Source organism: Echiichthys vipera (genome assembly GCF_963691815.1).
Source record: "Echiichthys vipera genome assembly, chromosome: 7".
Taxonomy (NCBI): domain Eukaryota; kingdom Metazoa; phylum Chordata; class Actinopteri; order Perciformes; family Trachinidae; genus Echiichthys; species Echiichthys vipera.
Window position 1 is genome coordinate 25208250 of NC_139832.1, and position 18808 is coordinate 25227057.

At 39.1% G+C, this 18808-nt stretch overlaps 1 protein-coding gene across 1 annotated transcript in view; it reads right to left on the reverse strand.

Moving 5' to 3' along the window:
• znrf1 (zinc and ring finger 1) overlaps positions 1–18808 on the reverse strand; it is a 56018-nt gene continuing 37210 nt past the window's right edge. The window contains exons 3-5 of the mRNA XM_083916247.1: positions 5144–5249; positions 2335–2426; positions 1–687 (exon numbers count right to left, since the gene is read on the reverse strand). Of these exons, the coding sequence (XP_083772373.1) occupies positions 2369–2426; positions 5144–5249 (164 nt within the window). The 3' untranslated portion in view covers positions 1–687; positions 2335–2368. The remainder of the gene's footprint in view (positions 688–2334; positions 2427–5143; positions 5250–18808) is intronic.

Below are 18808 nucleotides of genomic sequence, written 5' to 3' on the forward strand. Positions count from 1 at the left end.
ACATAGACAAGCTGTCATCCCAGTCTGTTGGTTTTTTTCCTTCCATTCCTCCCTACCTGCCCTGCTGTGCACAAACCAGACCTAAAAAGCATTTTGGGGACTTGATTTGATTACTATGAGTCAAATTGGCGAGGAAGGGTGCCGAACTGAGGCAAGAACTATGAGAAAGAAGCACACTGAGACTCAGTTTGGTTTCCTTCTTGTCCTTCTTATCCATGTCATCTTCCTTCTTGTTTGTGTGGTTTCCTTCGTGTTCCCTCCTGCCCCCTCCCTGCTCTGCTTCCTCTCCTCTCCTCTCCCCAGTTAAGGCCATGGCAGGGCTGGACACTAATGACTGATCCAGATACAAGATGGAAGGCTAGCTGCTGGAGGCCTGCAAGGACCTGAGCATGTCAGGGAGGCCGATGAAGCCCTTTAAGGGACTGTTAGCCTGGAGAAGTGGGAGGGGAGGGAAGGAAGGGCGGGTTGGTAAGCAGTCTCTTCAGCAGACGGAAAATTGAGGGCTCGGGAGGGGCCCTTTAATGTACGATGGTTTGACAGTCACATTTTTGGGTTCAGTTCAAGGAATAATTATCTTGGTTAGGATGATGGATTCTGTCAGGATGAGTACGTGTTGATCTTTTTGATTGTTTCATCAGATTTGGTTACGTCTGTGTCCAGATATCCATGGCAGAACCACGAGATGTCCTGGGGACAGAGAGGAGGGAGGTGGGACGCAGACAGACAGAGTTGAAAACATTTAGTGAATATATGGTTCCAGTGGCTTAGATGACAATTAATTGTGTAATCTGTTTATGAGTGTAAGAGCCAACCATAGGGAGAGGGTGTATAGAACTTTTGCCACAAATGTTTGTTTTCATGAAAGACCTTCAAATTATTTTACCAATGTTGATCTTTATTCCAATTGGATGGATGGGAATGTCTGTAGATCAGAAGGTCCACCACTCATCTCTAAAACCCCTGGATTAGTAATTAGGTGCTAATTAGCTAATGTTAGTATGCTAGCATACTAAACTAAGGTCATACTCACACTTAGACCAGTTGATTCGTGCTGTGCTTAAGCACGATTGTCCTTCCTCGTCCCTGCTGGCCAGGCACTGCCTGCACTCACACCGCCTCGAAAGATTTGGGCCAAGGCACAATTGTTCCTTGCTTATACTTCTTGCTCATGCATGTGCAATCATGCTGTGTTGAAGCCCACCTCTCTCAAGCGGGCCAGGGCTGGGAAGGCACGGCGCGGCTACACTGACACTGGTCAAACGAACTAGACTTTACTGTGAATCGTTCTTGGGCATGATACAAATGCCAAGTGAGAGTGTGCCATAAGATGGTGAATATTTTAAACACACCTACATATCAGCATGTTAGCATTGACATTATGAGCATGTTAGCAGGCTAACTTTAGCATTTATCTCAAAACCCCTACCTATGAATGGGCTCACAGCACTGCCAGCATGGCTGTAGACTCTTAGGGTCTACTCACACTTACCATTCGTACCGTGACCAAGCATGATTCACAGCTAGAGTCTAGTTTTGTTTGATCAGCGTGAGTGCAACTGTTCTCTGCTTGGGCACGACTGTTCCCTGTGACCGAAAAAATGTCCCCGAAGGGTTCCCTGTTGTCTAATGTGGAGGTGGAGTGTTTACTGCAGATTTGGTCGGATTGAAATATTCAAAAGCAATTTGACAAAATGCACAAAAACTCCAACGGGCGATGACGTATAAGCAAAAAGCAACTGGCCGTGGCCGAGATCTTTTGAAGAAGTATGAGTGCAGGCCAGGCCTGGCCCAGTGGGAGGAGGGAGGGGGGCAATCGGGCTTAAGCACGGCAAGGATCAACTGGGTCAAGTGTGAGTGCGGCCTTAGTCTTGTTACACTAATAATATGTAATTTTCTATCTTTTATTGTTTCTGCACAGTAAATAACTTTTTAACTTGGCCAGTGTTTGAACAAATACAGATATTAGTATTAATTTTTTTTTTTTTTCTGGAAAATGTTATGTTAAGTTTAAGGCCTTCGGATACACAACACTAATGATTTCTTATCATATATCAATTCTACAATGAATTTGTATCCAGTCAAATGCATAAAGTACATCATATAAATGCCTAGACCACATCTGATTTTAAAGCCATTTCAAGCTTCAATATACAGGTTTACATTATCTTGCAGTAATTAGGATTCAGACAGTGGTGTGTGTGTGTGTGCGTGTGTGTGTGCTTTGCTGTGTGTGTGTGTGTGTGTGTGTGTGTGTGTGTGTGTGTGTGTGTGTGTGTGTGTGTGTGTGTGTGTGTGTGTGTGTGTGTGTGTATGTGTGTGTGCTGTGTGTCTCACCTTGAACAGTATTCATAGAGGGCCTAGTTGTCAGTCAGTCAGAGGGGTGTTCTGGACAGGACCGATTGATCTCAAACCATGAGTCTATACAGCTGTAGATACACATAGACACACAGGCACAAGTTATGCTGTCAAACAACAGGTCTTTACAATACAGCTGCAAATACAGAGAGAGAGAGCACAGTTTGAATATACTGCAGTCTTAAATGGATTCAGTACTATAGAGGATTGCTGCTAAAGTAACATGTAGGCATGTTGGAAGGCCTCCATGTACTCCCACATTGGCAGAACATACACAACATATAAATGAGACCCAGAGGGAGGCACGACAGCAGAGTTACAGCACATTCACACATGCATTATTTTACACACATTCCTTCTGTGTTTTATGGAAGACTTAAATGTAATTTCTCTGTTAATATTTGTGTGCGGTATATATAAGTGAAAGTACTAATCAAAATAAAAGTAGCAATTCCACAATGTAGAAATGCTCCATTACAAGTATAAGTCTTGAATTCAGAATGTTATGGAAAACTACAGAGTTAAAGCTGTACTCCAAAAGAATTGAGATACCTTGTTTCTAGCGACCTCTTTGGCGGTAAAATGTAACTGCAGGTGAGCCTGTTCTTTCAGTGCCTCCATCTTGTCATGTTCATGGTCACTATATGTGTTGACTATGTATTTATTTTTGCTTTTGTGAACTTTATTGAAGAACATTCACCTCTCTACTTCTGGTCCATCCCCAATATGTTCCCCTCTTAAATCCAAACACACACTCATGTTCCTATTACACTTCTGCCCTTACTACTACCCCTACTGACTCAGACGTTGAGGTTCCCATTTCTGATTACAAGTGAACGCAGTGACAGACAGCAGCAACACTAACATGGCTGCTTATTTATGTCTAGGGAGGGAATGTCGTGTACGAGTGCTTTCATTAGAGGGGTCATATGATCAATTACCATTGTTTTAGCTCACTGTTTGATAGAAAGTAACTTAAAAGACAATTAAATAAATGAAAATCATACGGAGTACAACTTTAAATCAGAAAAAATGTACTTGGATAAAATAGTATATATACTATTGGAATATACTTTAACTTATAAGGAGTATTTTGTATTAATGTTGTAATCTTTTGAAGGGGAGATCACATCATACCACTATATATCTTGTTGGGTCTTTTTATGTAGATCAATACTAATATCTAATTATTGCAGAATTTTAGTAATAGAATAATACCCTGTATTAAATATTACACTACAATATATAAAGTAGAAGTATGATGTAGCATGTAGTAAAAGTACTTTATATTTGTACTATGGGTTAGGCCATACAAACCATCCAAAATGCTTGGAAGAACCTCTACAACATATTTATTTTACAAAACTGATACTGATGCTTGCCAAATGCAAATTTTTATTGTACAATTAACAACATATTGTCAACGTAACACTTTTCAACACACTGAGTAACCATGCGTGTTTAACTTTACAATACTTTCATTTTGTGAATTCAAACAAATCTATGTGGTTAGGTTTAGGCAACAATAGCATGTGTATGATACTGTAGCGTAACTTAAGCGACCACCAGGACATAAATGGGACATGAACCACAGTCTCCATGCGTGCCTTGTGCACCGGTATCAAACATGGCAAGACGGTCTGAGAACAGCTCTCATTCGACATCAATAAATAATTTCCAGGGGCAGAGTCGGTGGCCCGCTGGTCCCTGGGAACCATTGGTAGACAACAACTATATATTTTTAGTTTCATAAAAGGGGCCTGAATTCACAATATATAGGAGATTACGTCAGACATTCCTGTTCTTACTGCACAACGGCTGCTGTTGCTAGTCAGAATCCGCGGGCATGAGGAGCATCTGTAAAATGGTGGATTAACACATCATTTCCTATAAATGTTTCACAATAAAAGTCCCCAATTGATTGGGTATTTTAAAGCATTTGTTATGGAGCAGCAAAATCAAGAAATGATGGCTTTTCATTAGCGGTAACTTAGCACTTTTAAAAACATCTTACTCTGTAGTCTCCTGCACAGACATGAGCAGCTTGCTTGGGGACCTTGACGGAGGTCATACTGAACAAAGTAACAGGTACCTGGTACTCTCAACAACATTTGCTCATGGAAAATCAAAAACAAGTCAAGTCGAGCTGTACCATGCGGTGGAAAAACACCATGAAACAGTGGAAACTGTTACTACTTTGTGCTTGTGTTGACATTGAGTTAAATTGAGAGGGACACAAGCCGAATGGCACAAAGCAGGAGGTGGATGCTGTTTTTACATAGCAAACAGAGGTTCGGGTGGCAGACAGTTACAAGAGCGAGCAGCCATATAAACAAAAATAACATCAGTATCATTATGTTGTTCACTAAAACCAATAGCAGAAAAAAGAGGAGCAACATTTCTGACGCACTCATTGAAGCCTGCTCTCATATTGTTATAGTATATACGTATGTACAGTATATATATATATATATACAAGCTATCACGGTTAATCTGACAGTGATACATTGATGTTTAGAAATGCTACACACACGATATAATATGAATAACCTCTAAATCAAATGCAACAACGACTGTCCATCCTTAAGGAATGTCTTTATTGGAGTGCAGTAGGTGGATTTAATTAGGCAAAGTGCAAAATTATATAATGGGCAGTGATTCAAATGTGTATGTATATGTGTGTGTGTGTGTGTGTGTGTGTGTGTGTGTGTGTGTGTGTGTGTGTGTGTGTGTGTGTGTGTGTGTGTGTGTGTGTGTGTGTGCGTGTGTGAGTGTGTGTGTGTCTCACCTTTTGTGGTAGATGCAGAGGCACGGCAGTCTGGCTATGGTGTCCCCTTGCTGCAGTTCCTCTAGACAGATGACACACTCACCGGCATCCCTCGCCAACACATCATCTAAAGTGAAGTGGCAGACGCACACACACACACACACACACACACACACACACACACACACACACACACACACACACACACACACACACACACACACACACACACACACACACACACACACACACACACACACACAGCAGAACACATATCAGTATGCACCAAGGAACGCGTCAATTTCAGTCTGACAGCATATCAAACACAGCAAAGAGCACTAAGGTGAGCAAGTCGGTGCATTAGACACAGTCAATATAGTGGTTACTTTCTGCTTGTACTGATGAAAAAGCACAAGGAAGAGTTTCAAGATGAACCAGGAGCTTCAAATCTTAAAAAAAAATGTACATTGTATGGAAATTAACCACTGAATTGTTTTTATTTCCATCCTTACCTTACTGTAATGAAGACAGGCTTAAGTGTCATGAATAGGTATACAATATGTAGTTCATTATATCTTAAGAGAGATTTTACATTCAGTCAGATGTAGTCAAGGCTGAGATGAGAAGAAACTAAATAAAACAATATGGCAAATAATCAATAAAAATAATGAAAATGAAATTAATAATATAATATAAATAATAATACACATTAACATGATTATTTCCTCATATTCTTTCCTTGAATTCTACAGCTTTCACCCCACACATAAATGAGAGGTTTAGGCACTGCATCTGCCTTTCAGTGGAGGAGAACCAGTCTCTAGGGCAGCAGTGAGAGATATGCTCACCTAATCAATATTATGATTCATTGCCATATTTGCCTCAGTAAAGATGAGTAATTAATTAATGACTTAATTAATTACTTATTGAATACACTTGTACACAAGATTATTCGTCCTCACAATGGAGCCCTTGCTGACTTCTACTATCTCATGCCATCAGTGGTATGTTCCAGAGATGTGGAATTTGAGACTTAGTGACTTGGACTTGAAGTATCTCAAGTCACTGTTTGGATGACTTGCAACTTGATTTGACAGAAAATAAAATACTTGAGACTTGACTTGGACTTGAGAGGTAAGGACTTATTGTTTTCCTTCAACATGAACTGTGACATTTTAAAACTCTTCCCCAAACCTTGTGAAAATCATATGGTGTAAGGAGGAGGCCTTAGTTTGGGTGAAGTGTCTGGGTGATAGCTGTTTATTACAGCTGATTGTTTGGATGTTCTTGGTCTCAGCTACTTTGATTAGAGGAAACAAACTCATTGTTAATCAATTCCTTTACAATTTGGGTCAAATATAGTGAGATAAATTGCTTTATGAATGGTAAAGGCAGTGTCCCTGTTTTAGTTTTTCAAAGACAAAAATATGACACACTATGTTTTGGAGGTTTTAAAAGGTCCCAGGATTTTGTCTCACAAATCTGGTCACTATACAGTCCAGTGTCTGCAAACATTAGCCTGATACAATCTGTTGTCTTACAACTCTGTAGCTAGCTAACATTAGCCTGATACAATCTGTTCCCTCACAGCTCTATAGCTAGCTAACATTAGCCTGATACAATCTGTTCTATCACAATTTTGTAGCGTGCTAACATTAGCCTGATACAATCTGTTCTCTTACAACTCTGTAGCTAGCTAACATTAGCCTGATACAATCTGTTCCCTCACAACTCTATAGCTAGCTAACATTAGCCTGCTATAATCTGTTCTTCCACAACTGTATAGCTAGCTAACGCTGATACAATCTGTTCCCTCACAACTCTGTAGCTGGCAAACCTTAGTCTGATAACAATTGATATTACTTATTAACCCAATTGCCAAAGAAAAATGATGGCATTTTGATTATGAAGAAATTAAGAAACAAATAAACTGAAGATTTTTGTTAGATGGCGCTGTAGTCAGTATTTCAATGTTTAAAAGTGATGGGGAGATACGTTTTTATAAAGTTTATTTGTTTTTTGTTTGATAACATCATTTCAATGAATATCATTATACAAATATAATTCATTTTCATACTTTTTTAACAGGTTAGATAAATTGACCAATTCTATTAGCATATTAGACAGGAACTAATACTTTGTCTTTTCTCTTTATAAAGACAGGACCCTGCAGGTAAGCAACTTGGCTTGACTTGCTCAAGAAACAATCACTTGGGACTTACTTGAGACTTGGACCAAATGATTCAGGACTCACTTGAGACTTGGATCAAATGACTCAGAACTCACTCGAGACTTGGATCAAATGAGTCAGGACTTACTTGAGACTGGGATCAAGTCACATTCCGGGGTTCAGACATATATAGACAATATCTGTGTCTGTTAAAATGGTCACTGTGTCAGATTAAGTGATTATAGAGTCATGCATTCTTACATAGAGACATGACAGTCCATGCTGGTCCCCCAACCAATCATAGCGTGTCAACTTTCACAACCTGATGTCACTGGAAAGGAGTTGCTAGGCACTGACTTTCGGGAACAAGAATGTGAAGAAACAATGACATCTGCATCGGTGTGATCATACACACCGATGCAGATGTCATTGTTTCTTCACATTCTGGCTGTCTTGTGCCTAAAATAAGAAATCTAGAATTACCAGTTTGCGTTGGTATGCCTCCACATACGAAACAAGTTGCAGTTTACATCCGAACTGTCCAGACTTTCATACTATATGTAGTCAAGACTTTGAAGGAATTGAGCATATTTTTTTAGGGAAACCTGGATGCTTCATACACACCGTCAACAAGGCAGCTCACAAGATCTGTACAATCAGCACAGTTTCAAGATCAGTGTCACTAGTTCTGTATCTGACCAAATGTCTTCCCTTCTGTTCCTGAGTAATGGCACTGAATAATGGACAGAAACATGATGTCACAGGGTGGGGTACACAGTATAACCCCACAGACCTCTACACAAATCATACCACTTATTTAAAACGTCACTCAGCCAGACATTTCTCAATATCTCGACTGAGATGGACGGCACAGAGCTGCAGATATGCTGTATGAATTTGCAAAGCGGCTAGCGGACTTCCTCTGCTCAGAACACTGCTGTGAATACTGGCTTGCATGCGATTTTTTAACGCTTGATATTTTTCAAACAGCAGCTAATGTTGCTAGCAAGAACAAAAAAGTCATGGACTGCTGAGAGAAATATAATAAATAACAGCAAAAGGCAGTAGAGACTTTTGTACTGGCAACACTGTGCTACATCATGTGTCTTTCGGTTTAATCAAAAGGCATTGTTTTTGAGGATTTTGTTATTCTACCGTTTCAAAAATAAAAACAGGACTCTCTGAATGCCAAAATTTAAAACCGAATACCTACTCAATGAACCAAATCTCAATAATCAAATATTCAGATCCAGCCCTAAAACTTCTTCTGACAAATCTACTCCGATGTGACATTCCATTGGGGGGGAACAGAAATAGGCAGTACATCATGGTGAAGCCGCAAACCTTTAGATGCCTGTTTTGTTTGGAATACTACGGTCAATAGAAGATCACCAGATTTATCTACTGTTACATGATATATAAACAACTTTATGGAGAGCATAGTTGCAAGAAAGCATTAACTTTATGCACATGGTGTTAATCCTGAAATAAAGCAGAAAATGTACTAGTACAATATATTATTTCACAACACCTCATTTCACATCTGTCAGTGTGGCACAGCTACAAAGGGTCTGCAGCCTGGCTGCTGTTCACTTTGAGATTGGCTGGTTGGTAAAGCAGAAGCAGAAAGCCCAGCTTCTAATCCACAGTGAGTCAATTAAGAGCCAAGCTGGTCGCAGCTTGTCACCAATTATCCGCTTGTTTTTTTCGCATGTCATCTTTGGTGTTCCTGAACTGATTCGGTGAATTTTTTTTTTTTTTCCTGCTTTAACTGCTTATCAATACGCCTCCTCCTTCAATTCAATTCAAAATGCTTTAGTCCTTGTGTCATTTGAGGCAAGCTGGTTTGCAAACATAAAACCACACAAAAAAACAAAATATTAGAGTGTAGAAATTTACAAAAACATAAAAGTTGATGGAACTTGCAAATTTAGTGCTGACCAAGCTACTTGTTTTACATGCAAATAACACAGTCCTTGAGAGCTCACCTGTTTGAGAACTCTGTGTTTTCCCTAATTTAAGAGCTCATGTAGGAGTTCTTGCTAGTAAGCGGGATTCTAAATAGTAACAGAAGTGTTCAAAGAATCGCCACATAGGTTTTATGACGAAAGAAATCCATTGAACGCATTTGTTAGACCTCAAGCATACATACAATACAGTCCATACACACACCCACACATCTTAACCGTGTTAAAGATACAATGCGTCGTTCCTGGTCACATGCTCTTAGGGGTCAGCATTCCACCTTGTGCAAGAATTGATTGCAGCAATGACACTGTTGCTTATAGTTAGACACGCAATGCACAAATAAAATGTCCTCAAAAATGTGAGTGAGAGCCTGGCTCTATCCAGGCAGAGATTACTCATTTTGCGGAGTACACAGAGACCAAAAGCCCCCAGAGAGGGGGTGCAGGCGGCGATGCGATAGGAAGCAGAAGTGAAAATCCCAAGAATAAGCACAATGCTTTAAGCTAAATGCTAGTGACATTATACTAACATGCTAATGTTTAGCCGGTATAATGTCGACCATTTCAGTTTTGATTGTTTTATTAGAGGATCATTTCAGGATCACTTAGAAGTTTGCTAGTCGTCCTGGGGTCCACTTTCCAGCAGACTCAATACATTTCAACAATTTGACAGTAAAAAAAATTCATAATAAATACATTTATTACAGATTTACAGAATACATTTATCAAGTGCATTTCAGAGTGCATCACAAAAGTACATTACAAAATGTGACATTACATCACACATCAATATAATGCTACAGTATAATCCAATAATTTGGATTATAAAATGCACGATTTAAAGAAGTGCAGCAGATAGTGCATTTAGCAATTAAAAAAAACAAATAGCATGTTAGTTTACTAATATTTTCTAATCAGCACTAAACACATGGCAGTATGGCTGAAAAGTCAAGCAATCACCAAAGCCATTAGGATCCATTTTCTGGGGACCATGAATGTCTGTACATATTGAATGACAACCCTTCTAACAGTCTTTTAGAGATATTGGTATCTGGACCAGGTGGACCAACCATTCCTTGTGGCTAGAAATTTACTGTAGACTACTGTGTGTTGTACTTGTATATATATGTGAAATGTTTCTTTTGCAGTGTTTTGAAGTGTGTTTCATATAAAGTACAGTATACTGTACATTTGCATTACTATAAACTGTAATACTCAAGTAAAAGGAAAGTACAGCAGTCAAATAAATGAACACACCTCTACAGGTTCACCTGCAGTCATCAGCATTATTGTAACATTCATTCTACGGAAAAGTCACACATTATTACATTTAAACAAAAAAGGAAACAAGGATGCCAAATAAACTGCAGTTATAGAAATACTGATTGTATAAGAATCTTGCATCTAAATAGATAAATAGATAGAAAGATAGATGATTGATTGATTGATTGATAGATAGGAGGGGCAGAAGACAAGTGGGCAGACTGTGAGATGGAGAAAAGAGACAGAACATATACTGTACGCTCTGACTGCAAATCAGCTTAGTTCCTCAACAAACTCCCATAACCCCACTCTCCTCCTCCCTCCCTTTCTCTATCGTTCTCCTCTTCTGACCTCCATCCTTTATTATATTGTTCACATCCCTGCGTCCTCTGTCACTCCCCTGCCTAACACCCAGCATCTCTCCGACAGAGTGCTCCGCATTAAATCGTAGGAATCTACATACACTGTCTGATAACAATACAGCAGCTCTACTTATCCTCTTCCGCACATTTCCCGAGCAAATAAATCCAACCAGGAAACACTCTGAGATTAATCAACTCAAAAAGTCTGCATTTGACTGTGAGTGCAGTGTATTAAATCAAAAGTCAGTATCTGACCCAAGTTCGAATAATCAAGTGAAGAGGGTTGTTCAATCTTGTTTCCTTCACCTGTGAAATGTTTTTTAAAAATGAGGTCATCTGCAGTTAGAGCCCTAACTCATCATAGTCGGCCTCAGCCAAAAATCTCTACATAGACTGTACAAACTGCAGCAGCGAGGCTGTTAACTGCATCAGATGGGAGCATGCCACCGCTGTTCTACCAAACTGGCTCCTAGTGATTTTTAGCTAAGATTTGATTGTTCATTTATTAAGCCCTACATGATCTTGAAGCAACATTAGTGAGCGTTTAACCCCTTATGTACCAGCATCTGACCCAATATCCAGGTTCATCGGGCTGAAACTAGATCATTGCAGCATAACATACTGGCTGGGTGATCTTGGCCTAAATCTATCCCGATATAGCTTATTTCATATCTCTATAATGATGTATATCATGTAAAGCATGTTTTCTGGGAAGTCAACAAATAAATAGCCTATATGAAATAACCAGGTGGTAAGGCTCATTTTTACATACCCCTGTACGAATCAGAGAGTATTTTCTCATTATACTTTAGTGCAAATTGAACATAACACACAAGGATCAGAATATAACGCGTCGTCAAAATGACGTAAATATTGCTGTAACATGGTTCAGTCACTGTTTTTTGGACGATAGAAACAACATAGAAAAATATGGGCTTTATGATAGAAATGTTTACAATTTAGAAATTATATACATATATCTAATACTTTCCTTCTTCTATCCCCTTCCATATCGCCAAGAAGGACTGCTCAATATATCGTGATATCTGATCGTGTGTCATGGGTTATGTAATCCCGTTGGCGTTAATCACATTTAACTGTGTGGCAATGTAAAGTTTGATAATAAAACCAAAACTACAATATTCAAATGAAAACAACTTTTGTCAATTTAGCCAAGGTAGTTGTGTATCACAAAATTTCAATGTCGATTCTAGTGAAAGATGATAAATTATGGTATTGAATTATCAACAGGCCCTAAAACGTACTGTATTACACTAAAAATTGAAAACTCATTGTTGGTCTATGCCCTCCAGAAAAGTGTTATCTGATCCAACGCCACCATCAGCAGGTCATTTGTCTGACCGTCACAAATCACTGTTGCTCAGTAAGTTTCATTGCAATCCATCAGTTAGATTTGATCAGTTCTTGTGCACATCATTTTGACCTTCTGAGGGTATTTAAGGCAAAGACAGGAGGTCATTATATTAAGTTTTATCCTCTGTATAAACCCTAAATGTCATAGCAATGAAAGCAGAAGTTGCCCAGATATGGGACAGTTGGATGGACTAACATTTACATCCTTAGGCTGCTATGGCACAGAATAAGAACAGACAACACTTAATACTACAGTATACTGTATGTAATGTAACATAATATATGTTATTCAATCAAAGATCGCAACACATGTTCAGTGTTTAAAGTAGCCAAAGAGCACTAGTCTCTGTAACACAGTCCATGGCTGTGTCCAAAATATTACTGTCTGCAATTTCACTTGTCTGAATTCTGAGTGTGTATGCTCTATATTGTTCTCTCAAAAGTTCCCACTTTGTAACAAAAGGTGAATATTATATAAACATTATGCATTTGTGTTATGTAATGCAAAAACCAGAAACCACTGACAGAGGGTTTGCATCATGTCATAAAAATTCTGGGGGAGTTTTTTAATTAAAAAAAAAAAGGTTTGGATTTTACTGTCCAATACAGTGGTAAATAAATAAATAAAGTATGTCAGAAAAAATGACAATATGATGGAATTTGGAGAAATGGGATAAGTAATGTGTGGAAATGGGATAAGTAATGTGTGCCCCGCGACCCCGAAAGGGACATGAAAGGAGAAATAGGATAAGTAATGTGTAAAACTCTGCATGTGTGCTCTCAGGCCGTGCAGGCTTTCCCGTTTCTCTTAATCATAAGCTCCCTCCTCACCTGCCCCTGCTTCCCTCTTGACTTTCAGCTGTCCCGGATGATGGCTTGCCAACAAACATTTGGCATCCAACACCTTCACATCAGTTATGAGTTAGACTGCTTCTCTGAATCACAGCACTCACTTCCCTTTTTCATGTCCCTTTCTATGTCCTCCGCTGACCTGAGCTGCAAGAGGCAAACTCAACTTTCCCTCTCACTCACTCATATACACACATGGTCTCGCTTTTTGGGTCTCCATACCAGCCTTCTGACTTTTATATGTGTATGTGGCTCCCCTCTCTCTCTCTCTCTCTCTCTCTCTGTGCGAGGGGCTATATTTAGTGGGAGGCATTAAAATATCATCATGCAAAGTCAAAGCCAAGAAAAGATCCAGTGGTCAGCTCGTGGAGTGTGCTACCTATAACTCTCACCAGCACACAGTGCAGACAGCAGGTTTAAGTAATATGTTTTATTTGATTTATTTCATTTAGATTTGTTCAATAATTTAAGTTGCATTATGTAAGTTTCTGCTCATTCATAGTAGCAAAGAAGGGACATTTAGTGTCACATTTTTTATATATACCCTTGGTGTTGGTGTGAAGCCAAAATATCAGGATCCATTGTATATGCTCTTTTTAGTTTTTAACCACACCGGTAGTATCACAGTTACTAATAGCTTGTTTTGTCTTTATAAAGTAGAGATGCACCGATCTGATACCTGGAGAAGCAAAAGCTTATCTAGTCCCACTCCCGTTACCCACAGAATACATTATCTTCATCATACTATTTTTCTTGTGTCCTTGGACATAACATGTTTCAACAGAACCACAGTGTATCAGCTTTTCGTAGTATCTATCATCTGCACATTCTTGTTACATGTTTTATGTATATATATATATATATATATATATAAAGAAAAGAGTAAAATAAATCGGAGGAAAGCCAAAACAAAACTAAAGAAAACAAAAACATCCTATAGTATAGTAGTAGTATAGCAGAAAAGTTCTCACACTGATTCATCTGATGCTGCTTAAACCAACATCCCTATATCTGCTGGTTGAATAGCGTTAGCTACCTGACTACATGGTAGGGAAAAACTGAAGTAAAATCCACACACTTACGGTTTCTCCTCTATTGACCAGATGATGTTGCTTTAACAAACACATACTGAGAGCTCAGATTAGTGTGCAGACTCTTTTTTCAGTCTGTCCCTTTTGAAGATGTGGCAGTGTACAGGAAGTGTGTCGGACTCAAAGCCAATTTAGCATAATGATTAAATGGTGGTATTAAGAAACATCTGTTTATCCGTGGAATCATTAGTTTGAGCATCACAACCACTGCAAAATAACTCAATTTGATTTATTCAGTCCAATAGCATTTGAAAAGTCTAGAAGAGCTGCAGGATTAAATCATTTAATAATTCAATTTCTATTTAATTCAATTTTTATTTACAGTGCCAAATCATAACAAAAGTTATCTCAGGACACTTTACAGACTAGGTATAGACCACACTCTATGACTTATTTATGATGTACAGAGACCCAAAATAGCGGGGAGCTAAACTGGAAGTAGCCTGCCTGGCCCAGGAGAAGTCTCTAGTCCACCTGTGATAATGATGAAACTCTGACCAATAACAGAAAGTTAAGTATTCACTGTCGTGGACCACCCATCTCATGTAAGTTTTTAGTCTTTGCAGCTAATAATTACATATTGCGAAAAGTGTCAGTATAGTCCTGTAATAGTCTGATTAGACTCCCACATCCATTGTACAGTAAGTGTGTGATGACCTTGCTCAGATATGCTGACGTGTGACAGTTAGTAGGCCCAAGTGATTGACAATAGCCCCCTGAGCATTCTGGGAAACAAGATAAGCTGCAGCTCGGGCCCGTTTTGTGAATCTCAAAAAAAACCCAGAGAGAGGGAGAGAGAGAGAAAGAGAGAGAGGGAGGGGAAAAGACAGAGAAATTACAGAGAGATTACACAGCGGGAACAGAGCCCGACAGACGGACGGACTCACAGAGGAGAGAGGGACAGAGGGAGGACGAGACAGAGTCATTTGCTGGAAATAAAGAGTGACAAGACAGACAGAGCTGTAGAAAAAAAGAGGAATTATGGGAGTCTTTCTCCTTTACCCTCACTCCTCTCATCCGTTATCAGCCATCAGGGTACTCCATCACTCTGAATCCCATCTTCCTTAAGACAGTTCCACTCTCCTCTCTCTGTCTCTGTCACTCAATCTTATTTCCCCCTCACGGTCTAAATCCAGCTGCAGACTTGAATGTACATTATTTTTTACTGCACTGGCCTTATGCGCCTGGTTAAATGCTATTTGCGGAGCTGTAAAATGACTTCCCTCCTCTCCCTCCCTTTAAGAACTTTACACGATTTAGTCTGTGTGGATACATTATCATTATCATGAGAAACACGGCAACACTCCCCCCACTACAGTATGTATACACACATAGACGCAGACTTCTACAAGGTGACCTTCAGGCTCCAGATGAGACGTTCGTGTACACAGTCTCGAGTCAAACAAGTGACCGTCAATCAAGGAGATGCTAGGGGCAATGAACAGACATGGCTGCTGTCAATCATGTGTCTCCAAGCAACCAGTAGTGGCAGCCCAGGCCATAATTAAAACAGCAGCCTGCTCGAGGACATAAACAGTAGAGTGGAGGGTAGATGGTGTATCCGCAGCAGTAGTACGGACTCTTTTAGCTCTTTATGCACATTTTCATTCCATTCATAAATAGCCCTGGGTATCACTATGGACACAGAGTAACAATAACATGAATGATGTGAGATCCTCTTGGGTGGTAACACTTTGCAATAAGGTAAGCTATGTAGTTACCAGGGAACAAATGAGGAACTAACTGCAGGTGAACCATTGTTTAATGAGTAGGTCCTAATCAGTTCTATCTAGTAGATAATGATTATTTAATGATTAGTTAACAACTTGATTATTGATGAACCATAATAAGTACTTACTTCATAATTCCTACTGGATAATCCTTTATTAATGAATTATTGAGCAATGATTAGTTCATGAATATCTGTGAATCGATCATACTGGCCGTTTTCTTCATGAGTCATTCTGGATTGTCTCTGGACCAACTGCTGAGATGCACAAATACAGCAATGGCTCATTAGTTACTAGTTACTTCAGTTTTATGCCCCCCTAAGTAAAGTGGCACGCAATCCTTTGAGTATTTAATGGTCAGTCACTCATTACGTCATCATTATCTTATGATTAATTGCTCTGTCCCTTGTGCTTTTATCTAGTAACACCTGCATTAGTTAAAAATTATCGAGTAATTCTTGATTTGTTCCTCACTCGTTTCTCAATTAACTAATCACTAACTCATCATGAGTTACTCTTTAACATTTGATTTGGAGTTACTCATTAATAGTTAGTTCCTCATTTATTCCCTGGTAACTACACAAAGTTGTGTGTACCTTACTGTAAAGTGTTACCTCTTGAGTAAGTCAGCTCGCATCGTCCCTCCTGGTCTTATTAGGACCCTTTGCTTTTTAAAAAGGTGAAATTTGCATCTTTATTTTTTAGAAAGCTCATTCTTTGGTCATCATTCGTTGGTCCCTACACCTCTATTGTTATGATTTACTGCTTTTCTACAGCAAATGTTAAAAACATTATATATGGAATGTTGGTCAGACAAAGTAAGCAATTTGAAGACGTCACCATAGGCTCTGAGAAAGGTTGCCACCATGGATTAAAGATACATTCACATTATTTGTCTTAAAACAGCAACAGTTTTTGGTTAAGGTATTCATTTCTGGTGTCCATGCTGGTTGTAAATAGATCTCTTCCTAATGCGATTTCAATGTGTAGTGAAGAGGGACTTGTGCCAATGCAAAAAGAACTCACTCACATGTATGTGCAAGACATGTGCATGCAGGTAACACATACATGTCTTTTTATCAAGATATTCCACTAAATTACAGTATAGGTGGAGGGACGGTAATGCATCAAGAAACGTGGTAATGTGCTAACAAAGGCAGTAAAGGAGGACTGCTAATAAGTAAACATGAATGTAAATAATTTAGCTTTTTTAACTGTTTATATCATAAAACACTCTCTATGATGCCATTGCTGTTTAGCTTTAGCTTGGAGCACAACAGCCAGTGATGCAATCATTTATCAGCGACGCTTGGATGATTTTGGCATCCCATCATTCACTGGTTAGTTGACCAATTGGACAAATTCCCAAAAGTTGCTGTATTCCTTTATGATTCAATACAACTAATAGCAGGTATCATTTCCCCCAAACATGAAATACACTAAGGAGTAATAGATTAGTGGTCATGAAATCGAATCACTCAACTGGTGGTTGAATAACAGGGAGAAAGGAGAGGCACCGCATGGAGAGATAGTGAAAGATGAGCTAACAGAGCACAGACCAGTTCACAGGCGATCAATGAAGCAAAATAAAAGACCGTGACATGCCTGGCTCCCACTGTCCTACACTGTCACACACCACTGCTTTTTTCCTACATCACGTGTAAACCCAGAGAGACCATGCTGAGCATTGATCATTCACGTTATTGATTAGTGTTGTCACAATACCAAATCAACGATTCCATAAGACTTTTGACTTTAAGGTGACTATTCGATCCAATTTTCAATTTAAATTTTTTTCCCCTCAATGACGGCTATGCTATTGTTAGCCTGTCGAGTTTTGATTCATAAATAAGAAAAGGTTGTTGGTTTTATGCCCTGACTTCTTTAAAACGATAGGCTACATGGTATCAAGTATGATATAACATATTGACACATTTCTTTGGAATGAACCACACTGAGGCTCATGGATGTCGTTAGGCCTATTTTAGGGGGGCTGAAGCTACCCTAAAATGTTCCTAAGCTATCCACAGCTCTTTATTCTTTGCCAATAATATAGCCTATCTCTATAGACCTTATCAATGGAATTCCATTGATAGGGAACAGCCTTGGTTCTTATTAACTTCCTGCCAGCTGATGTCATTCACATACACTGCAACAGGAAATAAACAAGGACTGTTTTGGAGTGTTTATGTTTACATCTTTAAAAAGGTCCACAGTATTTAAAGACAGTATCAGTCCCCATAGAATGTTGTTGTCAGTGGCAACTAAATGTCATAGTGTCCCTGTTACTGCTATTGTACCAATGTATCCTTCAATTCAATGACCAGATGGATAACAAAGATATTTTAGGAGAGAGAGAGAAGCAGGAGATTGGCAGGGCAGCTGATTCTGAGGGATCCGGCGTGATGGAGGTCATGAGTGGTCCACAGGTCTAAGGAAACAAGGGGTGTTTTTTCTTTTTCTTCTGACAGTAGGCATTTGTTGGCAGGCCTAGGCACAGAGGCATAACCGGAACTAAACTATTTCCTGATGTTTATTATATATGATATATTCTGACCAACTTAACTTTCTGCATTCATTGGCTGTAATATATTTTTTTCAACAGAACAAACATCGCTTTTTACTTGTGACCATCTTGACTTCTTCATTAGTTGTTGACATAAGTGTAGTTCTAATACAGTACCAAAAGATGGGAGTGCAAAGATTTTGCAAGCACAAGCTCTGCATACCCTGGGAGCTAAGACCCCCCTGTCTTTCAATCCTAGTAATGACCCTTTAAAATGGTCAAATGGTCAAATTGAAATTGAAAGCTTATTTCGATTTAAAATTAAAATCGTGACAGCTCCCATTATTTATTGTAAACTCTTTTTGACAACACGC